The sequence below is a fragment of the Lipomyces doorenjongii genome (genome assembly GCF_038497915.1).
Source record: "Lipomyces doorenjongii strain NRRL Y-27504 unplaced genomic scaffold V1508scaffold_22, whole genome shotgun sequence".
Classification (NCBI taxonomy): Eukaryota; Fungi; Ascomycota; class Lipomycetes; order Lipomycetales; family Lipomycetaceae; genus Lipomyces; species Lipomyces doorenjongii.
This window is the reverse complement of record NW_027118089.1, coordinates 60,023-83,199: the sequence shown is the minus strand read 5'-3', so window position 1 is coordinate 83,199 and position 23,177 is coordinate 60,023. Positions and strand designations below refer to the sequence as shown.

The following is a 23,177-nucleotide window of genomic DNA, read 5'->3' as shown; positions in this document are numbered from 1 at the left end:
CATGTGCAACCGGTCTGGACTATTGGGTAATTACTAAATGTGACATATTCACAAGCTCTACTATGTGTGATCTCGTATCTCATACCATTCACAGCTTGAAAAAAATACCGCGCAATGAACTCCGTACCTTCGACAGGTACCAAGATATGACGGTTGATATTCAATAACTTACGCAATCATTGAGCCTAGAATCCATATGAAAACTTAAAAGGCATTTCGATGCTATCAGTTACGTGTTTGCCTCTTCTCGTATCAGCCGTCAGATTAACAGTTGTTACGAGCCCCGGGCTCCACAGACTCAGATGCATAATCCGATTAGATCCGAAGATCTGATAATGATGGGTAAGGGGTTTTCTTATCTATCGTGTGACTCGGATCGATTTACGAGTCCTCCTTATGCTAGTATCAGTTCGATTAGGGCTAGGGCAATAAGTCGGAGGCTGACGCGGAAGTATATCAAGAGAGAGTCGATGTCTATGTGTTACCACTAATAATAAAGGGCTACAAAGTTGAACGAGCAACCATCGAAGGCTAATAACAACAAAGAAATTAATACCACACGCGATTCCAACTTCAGCTAATATTCTCTACTGTGCGCGCAAGGTGGTTAATGTGCAAATCTGAAATCGAGTCTCTTGTTTCCTTGATCGGTTGTAGTCCTGAGATAATCCTCCTTCTGTTCCTGAGTGAGCTCATTCCATTTCTGATGGCGGCTCTTGTTCCTTGTAACGTAGTACAACTTCGTTCCACCGTAAATGAAGATGTTCAAGATTGCAATCCCAATGAGTACTGAGTTGCCACGATGGTACAAAGGTCTGTCGTCCTGTCGATAGATATATGATGCAACGATACCTCCTAGTTGACAAAACATGTTATACATTGCCGCGGAAACTGTACGGGTGCGAACTGAATTGGAGTTGCGAGATGTCCAGCCGACTTGGATGGCGTGGGTAGATGGATACGAGAGGAGCAACGTCGTGACAATGTATTTCGCCCATCGGTTGCGGTGGGCGCCAAAGGTTCGAAGAGGAATCAGTGTTGCAAGAATCCAGAGCTGAGCAGCAATGCCTGGGTACGTACGATTATTGTAGCGCTGCGAAATATAAGTCACTGCGAGAAGGAAAACCAAATGTAAGAACTGCTTAGGAAGAACCATGAGTGTAGTTTGGAAAGTGGTGAAACCGATTGATCGCAATGTCAGCGTAAGGTACGTATCCACAGGCGACGAGGGAACGAAGAACATCAAACCTATGATATAAATTGGCCACAAATCATAGTCGGTCAGCGACCGCCAAAACATCTCGAAGTTAAGTGCTTGACGATTATGCATATCACCCTTTGATGGATCATCGCGAAGTACACGATTGACGATAATTGTCTCTTCACGTGGAGTAAACCAACCTTTCTTTCCACGGAACCAGGACGCAGTTTTCGTAGGACAGGGAGGCATAAGAAGCCAGGACAGAATACCGATGCAAGCCGTAATAGCACCCTCAACGAGGAAGAGCCAGCGCCAACCTTCTTTGCCTTGAACGCCTCGCATATGCAGCAGTCCAAAACCCATAAACGCGGCAATAATCTCAGAAACTGTAAGCCCAGCCCAGAAATAGGCAAGACGAACTGGAAGTTCCACGCCTGTATAATAGTAAGATAGGTAGAGACACACATCGGCAATAAAGCCACCCTCAAGAGCACCCAAAAGAGCGCGGGTAATATAGAATGATGCCGTGGAGCTCAACCAGAATTGGCACATGGCAACAATGCTCCATGAAATCATCTGAATAGGGATCCAACGATCGGGGCCGAGTTTCTTGCTAACAAGTTGCGATGGAAGCTCAGAAACCAAAAAGAAAACCTTGAATATCGTATTACCGTTGTTATAGTCTTGACATCAGTTAGTGTCGGATGTCCAGAAAACTGATCGATGTACTTACGATTCGTAGTAAAATGCAAGTCATCTAGCATGTTATCCGCGACCGCCTGTGAAATATTGCCACGATCTAGTTGCAGTGCCATAAACATTACTGCGCACCAGGACATTATGCGCATATCGATCTTGCGAACGACAGCCTCCTTATATTAACCACCAGTCGTAATAACTAGTCAAAAAAAAGTACATACAATTTCCTCCCTCCAGGTCCATCGAGCCTTGGGATTAAAACGATGTAAATTCTCGTAATCAGGCAAAGGCTGATACAACCTCGCCTTCTCAGGATCGTCGTACACAGACGGTTGCGTAGCGGTCGCATCAAGATCCACACCTTTGGGACCGTGGAAATTCCAGAAATAATACTTTTTGGGCTCATGCATGGCAAGTGGCGGCCATTCCGCCGGAATGTTCAATTTTCCCGCGCGAATCCCGGTTTCGTCATCTTGAAAACTGGAGAGGGTTGTACTGTCATCGGAGCTGTCGCCAATGCCTTTCTCGAGCACCAAATGGTGGTCTTTCTCGGAGTTCGTTTCCGAGATAGTGTGTGCTGTGCGGTTAACGTCGTCTTCTGGCATAGTTCGCAGTCCGCAAGGTCTATGGAAGTCTATCAAATCGCAGTGTAAGACGGCAATGTTCGAGTCAGCCATGATGGATTGTATAGGCAGCATTATATACAGAAACCAGAATGTATGAGGTTAACCTTCATAGGATTTTTTTCACAGAACTTCATACTACAGGATCCTGTCGTCATCGCGCGAATTGAAGCACCCATTGCGCCAGCAGATTGTTGCTCCAAACAGATAACACAGAATCTAGAGCAGACGAATCAGAGGGCAAGAGAAAATAATATTTTTCTTGGCCAATGTTGAAATCAAGGTCTCCCATAATAGTTCGCAGAGGTAAGACTGTTTAATGCGAAGCACCTTGTACTTTCATCATCGGCCGCTAGTTGTCTGGGCACCCCCACAATAAGTTTCTTGGCGCTGCTTGAGCAATCACGTTAAAGAGTTCGTGATTCCTTATTGCAGCGGCGACTTCAAATTATGTTCGGTATATCGCGCAGTCCTATGATCCGATGGAATAGGTCCCTATTAGCAGTCAATTAGACAGATGTAATATTCTTCGATAAGAAGCCGTGTCATCGAGTGTACGTATGCAACTGTATATATATAATGGAAATAAGGCAACATCATTAGTGACTCCTCCAATGGTCCGTTCAATCATTCAACAAAGTGAGGAGTCCGAACTAATGTAAGATGGTGCAATTTCCCCTGAGATGAGACGTCTATAGGTATAGAACAATAGATGGATCCCAACGATGGTGCGATTTCACGCTGGCGTGCTTCAGAATACCAAGAATTTGAAGCTGGCCCATGCCCTAGCTGTCTGTCTAGTCAGACTCATTTAATTACTCTGGGAATCTCGATCGACATTAGTAGCGGTAGCTAACAAGCAAGACATATTCGCACTATCCTTCGAGATCAATGATCATTGACCTAAGGAGTGTGGTACTACGATTTCCTGGAGGTTACTTGGAGGTTCTAGGTGAAAGAGTTTGAAGCAGGAGGGTAGTCAGCCGCATTCAAATTGGTGTCTTCCAAGATATGGTGCCAGCGACGTTCTCAGGGTTTGCAGACTGAATTAATCATTGCGAACGCACTCTAGGAATCATCACAGAGTTCGCTCTTCAGGTTGCCGGGCTGCCAAGCTACCACTCATGTGTCTGACAGATTGCGCCACACATATATCTTTAGACGCAATGCCCTTCGTCAAGCACGTTGTTTTTACCGGCTATGTGCCATCGATATTTTCTATCCGATATGGCCGACTTGCTCCTGTACTGCGACCGCGTAGACAAATCCTCAAACACGCTTGTGCTTATTTGTGGGATATCTCTCCCCAGGTTAATACGGTTCTGTACTGCAGGGTCGGAAGTCTAAGTCGGGAGCAAGCGATAATTTTACCGGCACGCCTTCGCGAGGATGTCTTGCGCTATCGAGCCTGCGCGTCATATAGCTCCACTGACTGAGTCCCTTCTACCACTGCGATTTAATTAATCCATTAGGGGCGTTTATGTCAATGCAACTTATAACAACGCACGGTAGCAAATTATGGCGTAGATGCAAGAATTTAACAGCTTTAATACGTACGATTCAGTTTGGCTTGGACTACGGTTAATAATACTGCATAGGAATTTGCAGTCTGATAGGACTAGCTGTTGCTTGCCTATGGTGACATTTGAGTGAGATGTCGTACCGACGTAGTCGATTGTGTTTGGGGAGGTAAAGCTATTTTCAATTGCTGAGCTCAATTTCATATTGTCACGTTTTATTTCCTGTGTTCTGCCACGAAAGAAAAGGGTAGCTGTTATAGGATGGCATTAGTAGCGCTCGATTACCTTAAAATCAGTACATCACAAGTTGCTGTTGAAACGGTAGAAGGACAAAATTATTGGGTCTCGGGAAAAAAGTCAACGAACGCATAAACAATGAGGATATTAACGATGATGAAATCGATATGTCTCTGGGGCGATGGATGGAGGCTTCACGTAGCAATAACGGAAATAGGAGATGCTTTTACAGCTAATCATGTCGATCGGAATTTACTGCAACCCCCATTCCTAACCCTTACTTAAATCCCATACCAATCACTGGTATATGCCATATACGGAGCACCGTACAATTGTAAATTGCTACAAAATCTAGATGAGATTACAATGGAGATAGTACTAACTATGCAACTAAAGCTATTATTGTACAAACTCACTCCAATCTACTTCAGATAGGATAATGCATTTCTCAATGCGTCAATGACTCGGAGAACGGGGCAGTAACCGCTTCGTCAAACCAGCACAATTGAAATTTTTGGTGAGGTTAGCGTCCTCATCCACTGCTTTAATTTCTGATACATGTTGCCGTCTTGAAAGATCATAAGTGTCCCATGATATGTACACTACAGCAGCGTGGTAGCAAAACAGACTTGACTCTCGTGAATATACTATGCCTCCAATGGATGTTTGTCCATGTCAGGTAGCACCACCTAAGGACAACACGCACGTCGATCTACATCATCAGTATAACAGCTTGGCTTAATCGATGTCTATCACCCCCGGCCTCAGCCACTAGTTTACCGGCGGAATGTCGGTCTAACAAAACCCTTCCGAAGTAGACGGGAGGTGCGCCACCCTTGCGCACCGGCACGGGACACCTAACTCTGAAACGGAGAGATTGCAGCGAAAAATGCGCCGACCAATCTTTTACTAGTTTCAAGAGATAAGTGTAATCTTGGATCAGTGCGTTGAGAGAATCAATTCTCTGTTATCAGTAGTTGGTCGGCCATTGATGGGATCCACACTGCGATACCCTATCTAAATTTAAAGACGTAAGTGCTTTATTAAATTGTCGCGATACGTGTTGCGCTAAACATTTTGAGAATTATCGCAGATGAAGATGTCAAGCCATTCGTCTGAACCACTCTAACTCGAAACGGACTAATGGCGTTTCTTTTAGCTAGCCAGGGTCACGAGCCGATTCAGGCACAATGGCAGCCAGCCCAATGTGCTCGCCAACGCGTAATTCGTATTACTCGTACTCCCAAACTACATACTCATGCTTGCCACCTTATTTGCAGCGTGGAGGCTTGTACTCCACGCGCCAGGTACGCGTTACTGCGGCGCCGCAAATTCGACTTTGACTGGCAGTTTCTCCTCATATATTCTCTCCGCAACACCTTCGAAATGCTGCTTACTTCGCTAAGCCAATGCCATCATAGTGTCTATGGAGGCACCATTGAAGACGCTTCTTCCTCTCATCTGTTTTCTCGAGACGCTCGCAGGTCATTACGGCCAGGCTATTGTTGATACTTGTCCGTCAGTAGCTTGCGAGAGATATTGTAACAACCTCAAATTCATTTAGTTACTTATCAGAGTGCTCGTACTCTTCTGTCTCGCTGTCGATATTCTCGTGTCCGCCGCGGACAACATCAATTCCAGATGCCAGCATGCGAATCACTAGGTGTGTCATCCTCGGCGTCGCTGTCTCCGTCGTCATCCCTGTATCCAGTAATATGCAACACCTCTTTGGCTAGCAGTGACCCCCTTATCTCATTTCCACCATCGCCGTCAATTCCCCCCTCACCGACCATCCTCAAAGACTTCCGACAGCCAAGTGAATTGAAGGTTAATGTCGCCTTCTCGGTACCTCTCCCAAAGGGATTTCGATACGGTGGACCTAATGCCCTCTACGTCCGTGGTCGTATTTTTCCATTATTCCGACGCATGCCACATGCCATCGTCTTTCTCGTCATCCCGGCACTTATTTTCCGCCTGAAATTTATGATATTGACGCATAATTCACTTAATCTCTCTGCATTTGTTGCGTTCATATTTGTTTACCTCCCCTGCAAGTTTGTCGTCTTCGTCTACCGTACTCTCATCACCCGACACGAAGTAGTTAACCATAATACCGACATCGCCATCCTTGGCAAAGTTGGTTATGCAACTCATCATGCGTCCAAAATCACCGGTCGCAATGCGCTCATAATTATTACCGGCTTGATATATACGGTCTTCATTTATACTTACGGATTGAGATCGCCATATCCGCGTCACGCCGCCGAGACACAGTTCGCGAAAGAACGTCTCAATTCCAGGACTAACGATGCCTTTTTTATTGCCGCCAATTTTTATAATAATGATGATATTTTACCGAGCTGGATTGCCGAGATAGTCAAATTGATCGATGTTCTTGGATCAGACAATGTAAGTCGTCGATCGCTATACTCTCTTTTCGTTACGCTAAATTCTTAAGGTTTATGTCTCTGTTGCCGAAAATGACTCGCAAGATAATACTGCATCTTCTCTTCTTCAGTTCTCGCAGTACTTACATCACAAGGGTGTTCCGTATTCTCTCAACATAACATCCGGCCTACGGCCGCTACCAATTCACGACCCATGGGTAGATACGCAGGCACGGATATCATACATGACAACAGTTCGCAATATTGCCCTAGCGCCGCTCGAAGATGTTTCGTCGACGCCACTCGGCGATCGTATAAAACATGTCATTTTCCTGAATGATGTCATTCACAGACACACCGATGTTTTGAAGCTACTGGACGCAGTGAAATATAGACAGGGTACCGAGTCCGCGCCGGTGGTTATGGCATGTGGAATGGATATGCAAACCGCGACCTTATACGACCAATGGGCTGATCGTGACAAATGTGGCAACGGGATCAACGGCATGTACCCGTTCTTCACCGCGCCAGATGATAGGCAAGCTGTGCGAAGAGGGGGACTAGTTGATGTCGGAACATGCTGGAATGGTATAGTGGTCATGAGCGCTGGTCCATTCTTATCACCACCGCGGACTTACGATCTCGTGAAAGATGAGGCGGATGACGAAGACAGTTTAAGCACGCCGGCTCACACTACTACGAAACTGGTGTGGCCACTACGATTTCCTAGTCCACCGAAATGTGCGATATCAGAATGCACATTACTACCTCTCGCATTATTAAATTCGTATTTACTAACTTCCGGTGGCGAAGTGCGACCCCGCATTGTAATGGATACGTCGGTTGTTGTCGCGTATGAGTACAAGTGGTGGTGGTATTACGCGTACTTTCTGCGCACCCCGATAGTGAGTGTTTGGGTAGATGTTGTCGAGCGGCCGATTTTACGGCTGTGGGAAACCTTTGGGTTCGGCTCGTTTTATCAGTGGAAGGAACTTGATGACGGCTGTGTAGTTGACTCGTGGATTCATTGTCCACGTAGTGCAAAGGAGGTATCGAACAGGATCAAGTTGTTTATGCCTGACATGGATTCAAAGACCGTATCGGAGAAACGACAGCGGAAAGACAAGAAGATCAAAGACATTGAGCAGCGGAAGGTGGAAGATTTGAGGATAGAAGAACGCAGGATGTTACAAATGTAAAGTGATTCAGTGTTTCATTTGGCTCTGGAATGGCATTTGGATAGTCATTAAGGAGTTTGTTCAGCGGGCCAGGAAAGTTGCACTATGATGCAATGGCATTTTAGTTAAGTCAGAACTTAGCATGAAACTTATCTATCCTGTACTTATATTCCAATACCATGTAACGAACCATGTAGAGCAACAAAAATACTACCCATGCTATATACTCCCAAATTCAAATGATTCTATCTAACATAATCGATACAAAACTTGTGGTCCCTCGTTAACACACCTTACAGCTTCGACTTGACAAAAGGTGGAGTAACTAGCCTGTCGTAAGCTTGGCTCGACAAATGATCCCTCGGAACATTAGTATGAGTAGCGATACTACCGACGTCGACAAACGACTCGTCAAGATCTGAGATCTTGGTGGCGCCAATGAGTCGCATGTTCATCGCAAGTTCGTCCTTAAGCAACTGCATGGCACGGACAACACCCGTCTCGCCATAAGTGGACATCGCATAGAGGAACGGTCTGCCGATACCAACGCCTTTGGCTCCCATGCAAATGGCTTTAAGGATATCAGTACCTCGGCGGATACCGCCGTCAATGTAAACTTCAATCTTGTGTTCATAACCATGCTGTCTGAGGGCAGTCATGACCTCGGCAAGAACCTCGATACCTGGTCGTGCAAAGTCGAGCTGACGGCCACCGTGGTTACTGAGTAGAATAGCATCTACACCATATTCAACCGCTTTTATTGCATCCTCGGCACGTTGCACACCTTTCAAGACGATCGGCATCTTAGTGATGCTCTGGAACCAAGGGATATCTTTCCAACTCAGGGCAGGGTCAATGAATGACGAAATGGCTCTCGCGGCGCCCTGGGATCTGTCTACAGTCGACTCGTTGTCCTGCACGTTCGCCGCCTGTTCATCGTACTTTGAACGCATATCCTTCTCACGACGACCAAGTTGCGGTGCATCAACCGTGATCCATAAAGCACGGCATCCGCGTTTCTCGGCATGTTGCACGATTTTCCGAGTTATTTCGCGATCCTGGTTGACATATAACTGCAACCACTGAATCTGATCTCCCTGCTTAGCATCCACGATCTCGTCGAACGAGCACGATGCAAGCGTCGGTATCATCTGAATCACATTCTCGCGGTATGCGGCTCGCGTCAGGACGACTTCTCCTTCGGGATTGCCCAATTTTCCGAGCGCTGTGGCGGTGACGTAGAATGGAACCGACGACGGGCATCCCAACATAGTAGTAGACAAATCAATTCGGCTGACGTCGACCAGGACCTTTGGTCGGAACCAAATCCTGTGAAATGCAGCATGATTCTCACGTAACGTGATTTCGTCGTCGGCACCAGATGAATAATACGCCCACGCGGTCTTCTTCATAGTCTGACGCGCGATATCCTCGAAATCGAGCAAATTGTAGCACTGAGAAACAGGCGGCATGCGCTTGACTCGTTCTATTCGTGCAAGTTCGAGTTCGTCCATAAGCTCTTCCTCCTGAGGGTCAGTCTTGACCGACGCCATGTCGACACCACCAAGGTGCTTATCAGCCGGCAAGTACTTGTCGAGCGTGTCGGAAGGGTGAATAGGGTCAAACTCCTTCGTCGCATCCTTGCCTGCGTATTTGAGGATGATTTTTTGACCGCCGGGGTGTTCTGGAAGGAACTCCGTCACATCATAGGCCTTCCCGTGGACAATGACCCAGCAGCTCTCCTTAGTATTATGTTTGCTGACTATAACAATTAGTTAAGCATACTGATATCAGGAAGGAAATACGGGACTATTGAACTCACTTTCGGCACCTGTGAGTGTAACCATTTTGCGTTTAATTCGGTCGAGAAAGATGCTGATAAACTGTTCGGCAATTCCGGAATAAGGGTTACGGTTCAATTATTATATCTCCAGTATCAAACAAACGATACAAACTCTAAAGTAGAAAAAAAATAGTCAATAATCTCTAGTGCAAGCAGGAAGAGCGTGTGAGTAAATTATGTGGGAGGAGTGCAGGATATTTAGGTGGTAGTGAGTCGGTTAAGCTGGAAAAATGGGGGAATGGCTTACAGAAGCGATACAAAGGTGGGGTACGCGGGAACGAGCAAGCCACACAAGTCATCCGCTTCGCCGAGCCGCCGAGTTTTGGCCGAAGGTGAACACAATTCAGTACGCCGCAGCCGAAACATCACGATCCGGTCGATTCGTCCAATTAATATTATTCCAATTATATATATAATCATTATATTTGTATATGAAATAGATTATATAGCAATCTCAGACATCTTTTACCTGTGGCTTCCACGCCCTAACCCAATGCCGAGTCGCACGTGTATAACGAATCACATAGGTATCGGCACAAGCACGCGAGACGAGACTAATATCTCCAAATCATCATTGTCGCTGTTGTTTGCCTATTAAGAATGATTCCGGGCTCTGGGCGGACGCACAAGCCGAGTCTGGAGGGAGGTTAGTGTAAGTAGGATCAAGCTATCTATTCCCGGACACGATACCCATTGTCGCCCAAAGCCATTACCGAATCTGGTGGCTCATATATTTGAATTTATGTTGAAGATTGGGTTTCGGTGATGCTACGATTCATATCTCAGCAAAAGATAAGCGACTCTATCAATACGGCCATACGCGACAGTTTACAGACAGTAGATGTGGGTAGGGCATCTTCAACCTCAGCGGCATACAAAATATACACACGTCAATATCCGCCATTTAGCATATGTCCAGTGGGATTCGACTACAAACATAATGTACTGGTCCTCTTGTAGCGTCATGCGCTAATTGGTCGCATTTACCGGTGGCCTTGGACGCGAACAGCCTTGAAAAAGATTAAGCTCAACAACGGCTACAGTCGTGGGGTAAGCGGTGGAACAGTTCTTCTTTCCTTGCCATCCGCAATTTGCCCTCAATTGTCTTGACGATTTATTGATCGTACCACTGCTCTCGGTAGTCGACTAGATGTAATAGTCCGGTGGAGCAAACTCCGTCTTCGTCTGGTACCGGACCGTGCTGCAGCGGAGGCCGAACATTGCAGATAATATGCTCGAAGTCTAGCGAATATTACTTGAAAAGTGGCCGTAGCCAATGAGAATACCTCCCAGACACAGCTACAATGGCATTAAATTCATTAATTTCGTACGAGTCAATAACGCGAGCGACATTTAGAATATCATACGACGCCAAGGGAGCTACAGAGCCATATTCCACCCAACCATACAAGAATTCCTCGATAGCCACATAAGGCTATCCCCAATGCACATCCCGCACGGCCACCGCGAGCCGTATACTGTCACACAAATAATTTCTACTCTGTCTTCCTTTCACATCACATTGTGGATATAAATTTGAAATGCCCTACCGGGTTCGAATAGACCCGATTCATTAGTAAGAACTCAACAATAACGCCTCTGTTGACCCGTGGGATTGTACGCATAGTCCCAATAACGTAAGAACCAAAAGCAAGGACAGAATTGCACAAACAAAAAGAGGACAACAAAACGAGCCCATGCAAAACCAAAACAAGATCATCACAATATACAAACGTAAATAATACAAAGTTGTAAACGTTTGTTCAAATACAGCGTCAATAGTCAAAAAGGATGCATCATAAATCGACAAAGACACTCAAACGGAGGTCCAAGAAGTAGAATACAAAAAGAGAAACGAACTACTAGGTATACACGTGCCAAAAAACGAAACCAATAATGCAATAACATTAGAGCCACAAATATGACTTATATGCCAAGAACATAACGGGAAATGGAATTTTACGAAATAACGCCGTCCACAATTGACAGTGAGCTTGGCCAAGCCTGACAGTGTGGCTTGCTAGCAGCAACGGCTCTTTTCTTCTGCGGCGGGCTGCTGCAGACTAATAGTTCCGATACTTCTGATGGTACCGCTATTGAGGGCGTCGTCGTCATCGTCAGATGAAAACGAGTCGGATTCGTAATGGACGCTATTTCGTCGGCTCTTCTTCAGAATCGGTCGTCGTCGAATAATCGTTCGGGTAATGCTCTCAAACACCTCCTTGACACCTGCAACGACCGTTTAGCATACTCTGTCTTGACAATTGGCCATAGCACATAATCAACATATACCTTCGTCATCCTTTGCGCAAATTTCGTGGCACGAGTCACGGCCAGTCCAATTTGGATTATCTGCGGCCTCTATATCGCGCAAGTTGTTTTCAGCATATTGTATGCACATGTCAAACGGCACTTCTCGACGTGAGGGATCCTCGCGGACGAGATCTAGCTTCGTGCCGACGATGTGAATGATAATGTCGGAGTTCAAATTCTGCTTCAGTTCCTGTAACCATGAGTGCATGGCGTTGAAAGATGACTCTGAAGTTATGTCATAGCAAAGGATACCGCAGGCAGCAGATCGATAGTACATGGGGGCCATCGATCTGAAGCGCTCCTGGCCGGCGGTGTCCCATATCTGTAATCGCACGACTACTCCGTCAACCACGATTTTCTTGGCCAGAAACGAGGCACCAATTGTCGATGGTTGGCCTGGAGCAAACGGGATTAGCATCATGACTGCCGGCAGAGAAAAGACGCAACTTACTGTCGTGGAACTTGTTATGGACATATCGGACAACTAGGGACGTCTTTCCAGCACCTGCGAGAGTGGTCAGCGGGCAGTCAGAAACGGCAGCCAAACAACTCACCCTGAGCACCCAGAAGGACGACTTTTGCGTCAGCTATCATGACGACGGCAGAGGATGCAGCGAGATGATGAGATGCGGGGCGTAGTGAAGGAGTATCTGTGGAAAAGAATGTCTATTCGGGCATGGGAGGGGCCTTGTTGGAAGCGATTCAAGCAGGGGACTATGGACTAAACACATGGAGAGGCGTGTTCACGTTTCGTTGGCCGAGTATCGAGGTTCTGTTTTGGAGTGTGTGATACCACGGTGCCACCACACCTTAGAGCTGTCAATTTACGAACAGACGGACCCAGGATAAAGGCATTGAGAATGACCGCTAAATTGTCGGCGTAATTCTGGTGTGTATGGAGGGGCAATGACGTGTGTGGCGCAAGGGTGCTCAGCGCCCCAAGAAAAGGGAAGGCCCCTGCGCCGCGCCTCTGCAATCAAATGTTCCTACTCCGCACTTGCGCTCGCTGTGTAGGACTCTCACCATCTCAATCCACGTGCTGATTAATTGGTTGTGACAGCTGATAAAAGATGGCATATATAGATATACATACGCTGCACGCTGAATATTACCTTGCCTAAGCCAAACTGCAGTTGGGATCGCATTTGTGCGTATAGGTTAGTTAATCCGGCTGGCCAACCGGCAATGCTCTGTGCTACGCTGTTCTGCCCTATATGTTGCTTCTTGACGCGTGATTGTTATGCATATCACCTACAATGGGACTATTTTCGAATGCTGCCGATACGGCATCGCATGTTCATGTTCATTTTTGGATTCGTCGCTCGCCAGGGGGGATGCACGGTGACGACATCCCGCCAATTGTTTGAAAATTCACACACCGCCTATGCCACGTATGCCACCATATCATACTCCAGCATGGCCGTGGCATCGATTACCGTCGGCCATCATCCTTGCATGTCTCAAGTCTGGTCTCATATGTACTCACAAATTATAGATCACAATATGCTTTTGAACAACGTTTGTCGAGATCAACTTGAGATTGAACCTTTTCTACTTCGATGCAGCCCGGACTATGCCTCCGCCAGACGGGTCATGCCACAGCGCATGTCGTAGGTTGTACTTATACTTTATTTCAAAGTGCTGCGTCATCTGTAATTACTTATATAGGAAAGGTCACAAGCAATTTATAAGAGTTTGTAAGAGTTTGTTGTCGCCACTAAAGTCACATCAGACACATTCCACAATAAAGCCGCACTACATGCGGCTTTTTCTTTCGGATTGGAACAACAGTGCCACGGGTCCTCCAACTCAGAATCATAGTCAAAACTTCCGCAAATACTAGCAACATTAGGCAATTTACAGTTGACTTTCTAGTAATCCGGTCTACGTTGGATAAATAATAACAATTCTTTATTCGATTTTCACAATGACTACACTTCATAGTTACAATTAACCATCGCACACACCGACCAGCCGTAATAATAATCGTGCAATTGAATCTATTTTGTAGCAGAAAAAAGAGCATACACAATCACAGTAACTTACAATCCCGGAGTGTCCTTAATCCTAAAGATTTTCTTCGATGCACTAACCCTTCCAGCCTTCAAATCAATCAACGCCCCTTCAACGCCCGCCAATCCACCTTCAACAATGTCAATACGGTGCCCAGTGAACTTTCCCTCCTGAAACCACTTCGTCAGTTGCCTATAAAAAATATAGGCAAAGTCACGTCTAGCTGCATTCTCATCATGTGCATTAGCAACACGCGCGACACCAAAATTTGTCGTAGTCCTATCAATATCTTCGAACTTGTTCTCTGGAAGAATCAGGCAAAGCTTGGATTCGAGACCAGGTTCAAGCGCACGAATCGCGTGATGGTACGATCCATGCTCCGAAACTGTATCCCAAGCGTATAAAAGCTTTTGACTGGATTTCAAAAACGAACGAATCGATCCAGAAATGTCATTGTTGTTTCTATAGTCGACAATGAAATCCGCACCAGCTTCGAGTGCGACCTGTGAGCCGGCACCCGCAACTCCAATAATTGGACCGATACCGGCCAATTTGGCCAGTTTAATGGCAAAAATACCAACACTAGTAGAGGCACCGTATACCAACAGCGGAATCTGCTTAGTCGGCGCAGGCAGCCAGGGTGTTGGCAGGCCAAGCACTTCCCAAAGTCCGTATGCTGCAGTCAAAGAAGCGAGAGGTACAGTCGAGGCCTCCTCGAAAGTGACTGAAGAGGGGATATGAAATGTCGTATATGCGTAGGCGATCGCGTATTCGGCAAACGATCCGTGCAGTGCACCCATCTTGTGGAATGCAGCAACACGGTCGCCTGGCTTGAACTCGACAACAGATTTGCCAACAGAGACAATTGTGCCCGCGACATCGTCGCCCGAGTTGTGCGGGCGCTTGCTGTAGAATGGGTATTTCCAGTCCTTTGGGTTTGAGCCGGAGACTTCGACCTTAATTAGAACTTCATCATCCCCAGGAGTTCTATGAAGTTAGCAAGGATACACTACGATAAGGCACAGAAGTGCTCACGGGATAGGAGAGTCGACGATCTCGACGTGGAGAGGGTCACCGTAGACAATGGCTTCTTTCATGATAGAAATGGCTGATCCGATTTGTAGTGCTTGCGTTTAGAGCTGAGGTGCTAAAGATGCTGGGTGGATGATTGAGTGGTGTAGTATAGACAGGATAAAACCGCTCTATTTAAGCTCACGGTATTATCAGAGCGTTTGGTGCATCCGAGAACAGCATTCGCACGCTCGGAGATGGCCCCCTCGGAGATGCCCTCGTCCCCCCAAGTCAAGATGGATTGGTAATCGCAAAGCTGAGAATCTGCAGCAAGCGCTTGTGTTCGACAGCGAATTGAATGGAATTGTGTGTGTTCCCGGCTTCCTGAATTAAACTTTTAGTAGCATAACTCTATTTATATATAATATGGCGATGTCCTGCTAGGGAAAAGCTCCGGACATTTTGTGAGGCTTCATGTAATGCTTATCTCCGTCGGCAATTGAGGGGCCGGTTCGGCTATCAGCGCTTAATCGCGGAATATTTTACAAGGTGACTTGCTTACAAAACCAATTGCCCATTGAGACTTATTCGAATATTCTGAACGGTATTATGCGAGCCTAACTATCAATTGTCCATTCATTGAAGCGCTCTTCGCACTCTAACCGCATGCTAAACTCTAATTATGCTTTCTAATCGATATCAACGCAAGCAGACCAAAAGTGCCCAATCCTAGAGACAATCCAACTCCAAACGTTTATCAAATCACTCATTTCTTACATCCATCTCACGTGTCATGCATTCTAGCAACTCTTCTATAACCCGCTGCAAACTTTTGAATATACGTCTCGGTAAAATACGAATGCTCCTGACCATGCGATTCGACCAGGTTATGTGCGAGTTCGTGTGCCACGACAGGGAACCAGTAATCTAGCGCCTTGGCCATGTTGAATCCACTTTGCGACATTACTTGTGTCGCTCGAATATCGTCCACAAAATAACGTAAATTGAAAAACAAACTTCCGCCAAGGTTGAATGCCACAGATTCCCCTGATGCGTCGTAAAACATGTGAAACGCATCCCATCGTGCAGCGAAAACACCGACTGCTAGTTCTCGCAATGTCGCGGCAAAAAGCTTAGTGTGACCTGTCAGTTCGTTTGAGATTCCATCTGGCACGGATTTCGAAACAAAAAGCCTTGGCCCTGTAGATGAGACCATTCCGACGAAACGTAGATCGTGCGCCACATTTCTATCACACATCTTCTCAGCCGAAATCGATGCGGACTCGGTAACGTCTTCATCAGGGATCCACGTATGGGCCTCATTGCGGAGCTCATTATTATTGTAGGGAGATACATGCCGAATACCTTCCTGCAGCAGCTTCCGGGTCGCTGTATCAGTAAGCGGCTGTCGATGCACTGTGTTATCTCGCTCCAACCTAGAAATTGTTGTAGTTCCAGAGGAGGTAGAAGAATCTGTATCTTCCCATGCGCCTGGCGTCCGCGTCAAGTTACGCATCGTGGTTGCGGGCTCAACTTCTGAAGCCGTATTTTCAGGTGTTTGCATGCCAGCAATCGACGCCGTGCCATCCAGTAACGATGACCCTGATGGATCTGCTTTTCTGCCAGACTTTTTCCAATGCTTGAACATCCCTCCAAATAGATCATTGTTTTGTTGCCTAGGTAGGTTCACTGGGCCCCGAGCTGAAGTCGGAGTGGCATTTGGTTCTGCTACTGCAGAGCCAGCAGTTCTAGCCGCGGCTATAACTTCTCGACCTGTGCTTCCAAGTTCGACTTTTGGAGGCAGATCAAGACCCTCTTCACCAGAAATTGACTTGTGTACGTGACTCTTCAATTTGGCAGCTAACTCCTCCGCAGCACGTCCCTCGGCCTCCTTTTTGAGCCGTTCCTGTTCACGCGCCTCTGCCAGCAATTGCTGGTCGGCAGCTTGCTGCGGCACCCGTGCTTCTTGTCGTCGGGAATTCAGAAGTCTCTTGACATTATATCCACGCCGCTCTAAACTGGTCAACGACGAATTAAGAAGCGATTCCAAAACAGTGGCGGCATCCGGTGTGGGCCGTTCTAATATAACCTTAACAAGTGACTGCGCGACATCAAACCACTCAAATTTTGGCACTAGGTATAATGTAAACCCACCGTCGGCACGTCGCATTATCGTTGCAGTAGTGTGCGTTGTGACTGGTTCGAAGCGTCGGCCCCTCATGCGGATAATTGATCGCTGCACGGATATCTTCGACACCGACGCGACAAGAAACTGCTTTTCAAAAGAGTTGGCTGCGACTTTAAGTTTCTCGTGCGACCCACCATCCAGATAGAGCTTCAGACGTTCCACGATTCGTTTGCGAATTGCAACACTGTCAGTTGAATTGATCACTGCTCCAATCAAATTCGTCTCCTGCACGATATTCGACATCTTAGGTGATCCAATGCGCTAGACTAATTGTGAGCATACACCCATCGTACACAAACAATAAATACGCACCATATATAGTTTTTCCAAATTCGTTTCAAATGGCGCCGACATAATCTCTTGTTTAAAAAAATTATAATTAACCACATCATCATTCACCACAGTATCGGCTGCCTTAGCCAAGACGTACGATACGTCTTCCTCTACCAACTCCTCGTAATCGTCAAACTCATTGTCAGTCGGTTTCTCGCCATTGCCCTTTTCATTCCGTGAATTAACGTCCTTCTCTAGAAACTTCTTCGCTATCAAAAATGATGAATTCCTCATGTTGTTCATGAGAGTGGTATCCGCAGAAATTTCCGTCCAGTGCTTCTCGAACTCGATAAGCAATTCCATGTACCTGGTAGCAGACTCAGCCTGAACGAACATTGCATTAGGCTCTGCCACCGTCGATCGCGCAAGTTCGACGACACTAGGTTTATCACGCGTGCCGCAATATCTCAAGAACGCATTTGCTCCAAGGTCGAAATTCACAAAGTCAAAGAACTTCTTATAAAATAGATCGGACCTGTCGTTCGATGATACTTCTTGAGCTGTGATGAAGATGCGTGATGGAGCCTGGTATTTAAATATTGTAACCCCGTCTTTCGTAATGGGCACAAATTCTGAATCACGAAGTTTCGCGATATCTCGAGATCCCAAATCAGACAATTTGCCTGCCATGTAATTAAACATCTTATTTGCTTGCTCGATAGACTTCGGCGGCTTGGCCGTGAGTCTCTGGACAACCATGTCGATCGGAGGATACATTGCCACCCCAAATTTCCACGCCTCAACTTGCAAGTCTTCTCGCAATACAGGGAAATCAAAAATCTCAATGTAGGATGACGAATAGCACTCGGATGGTGCCACAATGACTGTTTCCTTCTTCGCTCCTTTCATAACAGTAGCTGGAAGGAACTTGGTCGGAAGACGAGAGTTGTAGAGCGCACGGTATCGATTCTGATCAAAGAAACGGACAAAATAAGAGAGGGCTTTATCACGGAATTGCGGAGAGTTCGCCGTTGCCGCAAGATTGATTACAGTCTGCACAGTCGGATATTGATTCAGTCCAAGGCGGAATAAAAATGCAGCCTCAGTGGACTTTGGGTTCCAATCAGATGGCCACTTGAGAATAGCGAGTTTCAGCTCGCGGTGATCATCAGTCGGCTGATAGAGATCGCAGACACGATGCAATCTATCGTCATCCTTGCTTTCAGACGCGACAATATCATTAGCCTTTAAGAAATCAATATCTTCTTCGTGCATATCTTTTTGCTGGCTAGCAAGATATGTTATCATATCCGCAGACGACCATTTCCGTTCAGCTTCATCAGAGTGCAATCGTTCCATGACATACTTGAGTTCAATTGTCTTTCGAACGCCGAGGTACGTCAGCATATCCTCGTGAGCATTGGCCAGTAATTTTTCATCGACGACAGGCAGGTCGGGAAAGAGCTTAACTTGACGTAGATATGATTCAGCCGGCTTCTTCATGCCCTTTTGAGTAGGAACACAAGTTACATTTCTCAATTGATCAAATATTGCCGTTTGAGCTGAATTTATCATACTAAACCATTGTTTCGATATTGCAATCAGAACTTCCCGTGCAAACTCTGGAGCGATCGTAAGATTTTGCTCTAGGGGCAAGCTAAAGTTGCTCGAGTTCAGGAATGTAAGCCACGTGGTTATGTCCAACGGCTTCCATCCACTAAAGCAACAATTAGACTGGTGATGAAGTGAAATGAAAAAATGACATCAACTTACAGCATCTCCAACTCAGCATTCCGAATCTCCTTGGCCACCACATACGGCAGGCATGTATAAGGAACAGGCATAGTCGCTGGAATACTACTCGAATTATGATAGAAGTAAATCGATCTCATGTCCACCGTTCCCATTTTGGGGTCCGCCAATAAAGCGTACCCTGTCATTGCTCGAACCTCGCTCAGAGTCAATTCGTCAACCTTTAATTTCCGAATAGCCCATTTCAAAAACGCAACTGTATCATCAACGTCCAGCGGTCGCCTTGAAAATTCATTCTTAATGTCGTTGGCGTCGACTGATCGAATTAGACCCAAACTCTTAACTTGGTTGTGGAATTCCGGGGCATCGTCGTACATTGATTTCGGAATCATGGGCACATCCTTCAGGAATGTGATATCTTCCATAGCCCTTGCTTCGGTTGACGGTTTCACACCTTTTGTAGTCACTAACGGAACTGAGGGTGCTGATTTCCAAAAGCCGGTAGCAATATATTGCCCAATTCTCGCATCAGGAGTTGAATGTTCAAAGTAAAATTGTCGCATGGTAAAACCAGCTTTGGAATATACAACTTCACAATCGTTGACATCTTTCCCATGTGGAATCGTCGGGCCTATACATTCCATTTCACTGCCATAAACAATCCGAGTCAAGACACCGGCCATATACATCATCTCCTTGTTCCAATCCTTGACATAAGCATTAGCTGTATCAACTGCAGCGCGCTCCATAGTCGGTATTGCCTGAGGTGTAGCAATGTGAGACTTCAAAGCCGTGGTTTGCTTAGTAGGAAACCCAATAAATACTTTCGCGTCTGCAGAGGTCTTCGGAAATATTTGAGCCGCAATACCAGACTTCAACTGAGATGAATCGGCTTCTTCCTTGTTCAAAGCGATCATAGAAACGGAGGCATGCCTAGGAGGCGGCTTCATAATTGCACCTTGCAGCTTCTTTGCAAACGAAACTGAGGGATTTGTGAAAATATATCCTGTAATATTACGTAAAAATAAAACAGCATCTGTATATTCTGATGGTCGCTCAGGTTCAGCAGTGAACGCTTGAATAAACTTGAGACCAAATGACATAAGACCCTTCACCTCAGCGTCGTCTTTTCCGAGCTGAGTGGCGTTTAAGTATCGTGCTTTGATCTGCACCGACTCCGCTTCCACACGTTCCATTCGCATTGTTTGATCTAGCGATTTCAAATTTATTTCGCGAGGAATCTGTAGCGATTTGGGATCTGACTTTATTTTCTGAATACTGAGAAACGATATATCGTCCACAGTCAACTCAATATGCTGCAGCTTGACAAATGTCAGACTCTGTGCCAAGAAGCTGGCAAAATGCGATAAGTCAGGAACTGGTTTGGTTGAGGAATATGGCAGATCAATTGTTGTCCATTTATTAGCCTCTCTTTGAGCATCTGCCGGGAGCGTTATCCTCCGGTAACGAAGCTGGTCCCCGTCGTAGTAGAAACTCATTGCTGTCGGTCCTGAAATAACCATAGGCTCATCGGTCACGGCGAATACCGAATAGAATCCGACGCCAAATGCACCAATCTTAGTTTCGTCGGGGTTGCCTTTAGCAATTTCGCGTAGACGGTCCCAATCTTCGGGCCGGAAGAACATGCCGTCGTTACTGATTCGGAGTCTGCTGACTGTGGCTTTATGTACATCCCTAGAAGAACTCATATCAGTAAAGTTGGGGATACCGTGTGGAACAGTACATACAAGATGTTATCCAGTCGGATTGGTTTAGTCCTATCCGTAGTGAAATCAATGCGCACAGTGGTGGCTCCTGCATCAGCGCTGTTCTGAATAAGCTCTCGAAATAGAGCATGGTCAACTGGATACTTGGACAGGGTTCTTGTAATAAGTCTACAGAATTCAGTTAGTTCCACTTCTGCCTCGCAACAGGCAGCTTCTATTCGTCGGCTTTATTACTTACGCTCGATGGTTCACAGCCACCGTCTCGCTTGAGTCTCCATTACTGCCCTCCGGAATCTTCCGCAGAGCGTCGTAGTCTATCACCGCCATAGTCTACACTAAGTAAAAACGCAAAATTGTGTCGTGAGTTTGGAAAGCGACTGCTATCGTCGCCTTGTACTTATCCCGTTCGGACTGCGATGTTGTGAGCCGCGCTCGGCGGGAGTGGGAGTTTTGCAAGGACTCCCAACCTCCATCTTTGGTATCTCATCATCACAATCCATATCACATGGAACTATCACCCATATGAGCATTTACACACCTTACTGTTTTTCATAACACTATTGATTTTACAGCTATTTTTACATGGCCAATGAACCTTCAGGTAGCCAACCCACAGTGCTGCTCAGCGATCTACTATACAGTCGTACATTTACATCTACGTATTATACTCTAGGACGTCGACCGTCTTCTTGCCAAACTTGCGCATACAAATATTTGGTCCGTGCTCCATGTATTCTTTTCGAGTAACCTGTCGCGACCGCAATCTGCTTTTCTGTTGGCCCAACTGTGTGCCTCCTTGCCATCCATAGGTAACTGGACTATTCAACACATTAGCATAGGTCATCCTAACTGTGCGACATACTCACTCTTCGGGGAAGCCCAGGCGTAGAGTAATATCGTCTGGTACTAGAGCTTGTAACTCACTCGAGCTATCCTCGACATTAGCTAAAATTGCGAGATATACAAGAAGCCTACGAACATTCTTTCCCTAAATCCTGAGAATTTCGTGTTTCCGCCTACAAATATGACATTTCCTAGTAGCAGTCCTCTCACGTCGGGATCCGGCACGGCAGATATTGACTGCATGATTGCCTCCGGAAGGCCGGCTTGCCGAATCCCGATATCCGACGGATTGAATAGCAACTCTGGCACACTAAACCGCTCGTTTCCCAATGTCAATATCTGATCATCCGGATCCGGCGGTAGAGTCATATCCCTAATATGTCCCTGCCTAATGCCAGACGCCGTCGCTCGCGGCAACACATAGTCCAATGCCAATGGGTTGCGTGCTGCCTTCAACCTCTTGCAAGTCTCCAAGTCCTTGGCAAATGATGCTGTCACAAAACAACTCTGGTCTTTAATTTGGTTGATGATGAATGCCTCATCCATCATGTTATAGTGGCGGAATGAGATTGTTTCTTTTAAGAAATTCCTCAGTAATTTCCCTCCAACGTTTAATCGACGCACTGCCGGATGGTACACTGTATTCTCAACAATCGGAACAATTGCCGTCGCAGAATAGCCAGAGTCAATTATTAAAGATGTGTCAGACCGCCCTGATCCGCCGAATAGCAGTCCAGTCTCATTTTCATGGACCAAAGCCGAGGTAGTGCACCGGTAATAAGTGCTAAATCCGTACTCCTCAAACACAATCTGATCCATATTTGAAGAGCAAACAGGCAATTGCAATACCGGCTCCGTCGCAATCAATGCGGTTTCTTCGGGGTCCACATTGAATCCAACCTCTGAACTCAACAGCACACGGTCCCATATCACCTTTTCTGATTCCCAATTCGTGAGATGACCTTTCTCAAATGGTCGCCGGAACACCACGCCAGAGAAATCTTTGCATTGAGTAAGAAATTCGTCGCCAATGTATACCCGTCTATCTCTACTCCGCGCTAGGCAATTGGGGATTAGTGACGGCGCCCCAGCAGTTGCGTAGCCAGCCTTGATGGTATAAGCTCCATTGTCGAGAATAAACGTCGCACCGGGCTGCGCGGCCACCGGCATGTTGGTCTTGGAACAGATCGACCCCGTGTGCTCTATAAATGAGAAACGCAAGCGGAGGCATGCGTAATTAAGAAACACCTAGCTCTGGTATGGTCAAGAAGAACCCTTCTGAATTTGATCTCTCCAGCTCACTTCCCAAGCCCTGAGCTAGCCTACGGTCTTATTCCAACACTCAGTTAGGAGCGTCTCAAATCCACCA

The 23,177-nt window shown here is 46.3% G+C and overlaps 7 protein-coding genes across 7 annotated transcripts; 1 reads left to right on the top strand and 6 right to left on the bottom strand.

Moving 5' to 3' along the window:
* Nucleotides 1-607: 607 nt before the first annotated feature.
* Nucleotides 608-2,505, bottom strand: V1508DRAFT_397281 (major facilitator superfamily domain-containing protein; the record flags this gene model as incomplete). The annotated part of the gene is made up of 3 exons (XM_066938145.1): nt 608-1,884; nt 1,935-2,070; nt 2,122-2,505. The coding sequence occupies 3 exons, from the start codon at nt 2,503-2,505 to the stop codon at nt 608-610; spliced, it is 1,797 nt and encodes a 598-aa protein (XP_066796012.1).
* A 3,061-nt stretch (nt 2,506-5,566) lies between these two features.
* V1508DRAFT_439241 (cryptococcal mannosyltransferase 1-domain-containing protein) lies at nt 5,567-8,078 on the top strand. The gene is made up of 2 exons (XM_066942206.1): nt 5,567-6,689; nt 6,739-8,078. Exons 1-2 carry the CDS (start codon nt 5,922-5,924, stop codon nt 7,864-7,866), a joined length of 1,896 nt encoding a protein of 631 aa, XP_066796011.1. The 5' UTR covers nt 5,567-5,921; the 3' UTR covers nt 7,867-8,078.
* On the bottom strand, nt 7,987-9,921 carry V1508DRAFT_416798 (FMN-dependent dehydrogenase-domain-containing protein). The gene is made up of 2 exons (XM_066940259.1): nt 9,668-9,921; nt 7,987-9,607 (listed from the first exon to the last, which is right to left on the bottom strand). The coding sequence occupies exons 1-2, from the start codon at nt 9,690-9,692 to the stop codon at nt 8,139-8,141; spliced, it is 1,494 nt and encodes a 497-aa protein (XP_066796010.1). The 5' UTR covers nt 9,693-9,921; the 3' UTR covers nt 7,987-8,138.
* A 1,787-nt stretch (nt 9,922-11,708) lies between these two features.
* V1508DRAFT_397278 (P-loop containing nucleoside triphosphate hydrolase protein) lies at nt 11,709-12,595 on the bottom strand (the record flags this gene model as incomplete). Its single annotated transcript, XM_066938144.1, has 4 exons — nt 11,709-11,917; nt 11,981-12,397; nt 12,453-12,506; nt 12,556-12,595. 4 exons carry the CDS (start codon nt 12,593-12,595, stop codon nt 11,709-11,711), a joined length of 720 nt encoding a protein of 239 aa, XP_066796009.1.
* Nucleotides 12,596-13,895: 1,300 nt separating this feature from the next.
* On the bottom strand, nt 13,896-15,363 carry V1508DRAFT_416791 (chaperonin 10-like protein). Its single transcript, XM_066940258.1, has 2 exons — nt 15,050-15,363; nt 13,896-15,001 (listed from the first exon to the last, which is right to left on the bottom strand). Exons 1-2 carry the CDS (start codon nt 15,109-15,111, stop codon nt 14,044-14,046), a joined length of 1,020 nt encoding a protein of 339 aa, XP_066796008.1. The 5' UTR covers nt 15,112-15,363; the 3' UTR covers nt 13,896-14,043.
* A 248-nt stretch (nt 15,364-15,611) lies between these two features.
* V1508DRAFT_439237 (uncharacterized protein) lies at nt 15,612-21,450 on the bottom strand. Its single transcript, XM_066942205.1, has 5 exons — nt 21,204-21,450; nt 20,987-21,133; nt 19,260-20,933; nt 17,526-19,203; nt 15,612-17,474 (listed from the first exon to the last, which is right to left on the bottom strand). Exons 1-5 carry the CDS (start codon nt 21,290-21,292, stop codon nt 15,810-15,812), a joined length of 5,253 nt encoding a protein of 1,750 aa, XP_066796007.1. The 5' UTR covers nt 21,293-21,450; the 3' UTR covers nt 15,612-15,809.
* A 30-nt stretch (nt 21,451-21,480) lies between these two features.
* Nucleotides 21,481-23,116, bottom strand: V1508DRAFT_416788 (actin family). Its single transcript, XM_066940257.1, has 3 exons — nt 21,945-23,116; nt 21,832-21,894; nt 21,481-21,783 (listed from the first exon to the last, which is right to left on the bottom strand). Exons 1-3 carry the CDS (start codon nt 22,976-22,978, stop codon nt 21,621-21,623), a joined length of 1,260 nt encoding a protein of 419 aa, XP_066796006.1. The 5' UTR covers nt 22,979-23,116; the 3' UTR covers nt 21,481-21,620.
* Between the last annotated feature and the right edge of the window lie 61 nt (nt 23,117-23,177).

Bases quoted from the DNA above. Each gene is read 5' to 3' on its own strand.
- V1508DRAFT_416798 (XM_066940259.1), bottom strand. From the start codon at position 9,692: ATGGTTACACTCACAGGTGCCGAAA. The intron at 9,608-9,667 runs GTGAGTTCAATA...TAATTGTTATAG, and splicing joins TACACTCACAGGTGCCGAAA to TCAGCAAACATAATACTAAG.
- V1508DRAFT_439237 (XM_066942205.1), bottom strand. From the start codon at position 21,292: ATGGCGGTGATAGACTACGACGCTCTGCGGAAGATTCCGGAGGGCAGT. The intron at 19,204-19,259 runs GTAAGTTGATGT...TTGTTGCTTTAG, and splicing joins AATGCTGAGTTGGAGATGCT to TGGATGGAAGCCGTTGGACA. The intron at 17,475-17,525 runs GTGCGTATTTAT...CAATTAGTCTAG, and splicing joins ATTTGGAAAAACTATATATG to CGCATTGGATCACCTAAGAT.
- V1508DRAFT_439241 (XM_066942206.1), top strand. From the start codon at position 5,922: ATGCCAGCATGCGAATCACTAGGTGTGTCATCCTCGGCGTCGCTGTCT. The intron at 6,690-6,738 runs GTAAGTCGTCGA...TAAATTCTTAAG, and splicing joins ATGTTCTTGGATCAGACAAT to GTTTATGTCTCTGTTGCCGA.
- V1508DRAFT_416788 (XM_066940257.1), bottom strand. From the start codon at position 22,978: ATGCCGGTGGCCGCGCAGCCCGGTGCGACGTTTATTCTCGACAATGGA. The intron at 21,895-21,944 runs GTTCGTAGGCTT...TGTCGAGGATAG, and splicing joins TCAGGATTTAGGGAAAGAAT to CTCGAGTGAGTTACAAGCTC. The intron at 21,784-21,831 runs GTGAGTATGTCG...TGTGTTGAATAG, and splicing joins CGCCTGGGCTTCCCCGAAGA to TCCAGTTACCTATGGATGGC.
- V1508DRAFT_416791 (XM_066940258.1), bottom strand. From the start codon at position 15,111: ATGAAAGAAGCCATTGTCTACGGTGACCCTCTCCACGTCGAGATCGTC. The intron at 15,002-15,049 runs GTGAGCACTTCT...CTAACTTCATAG, and splicing joins ATCGTCGACTCTCCTATCCC to AACTCCTGGGGATGATGAAG.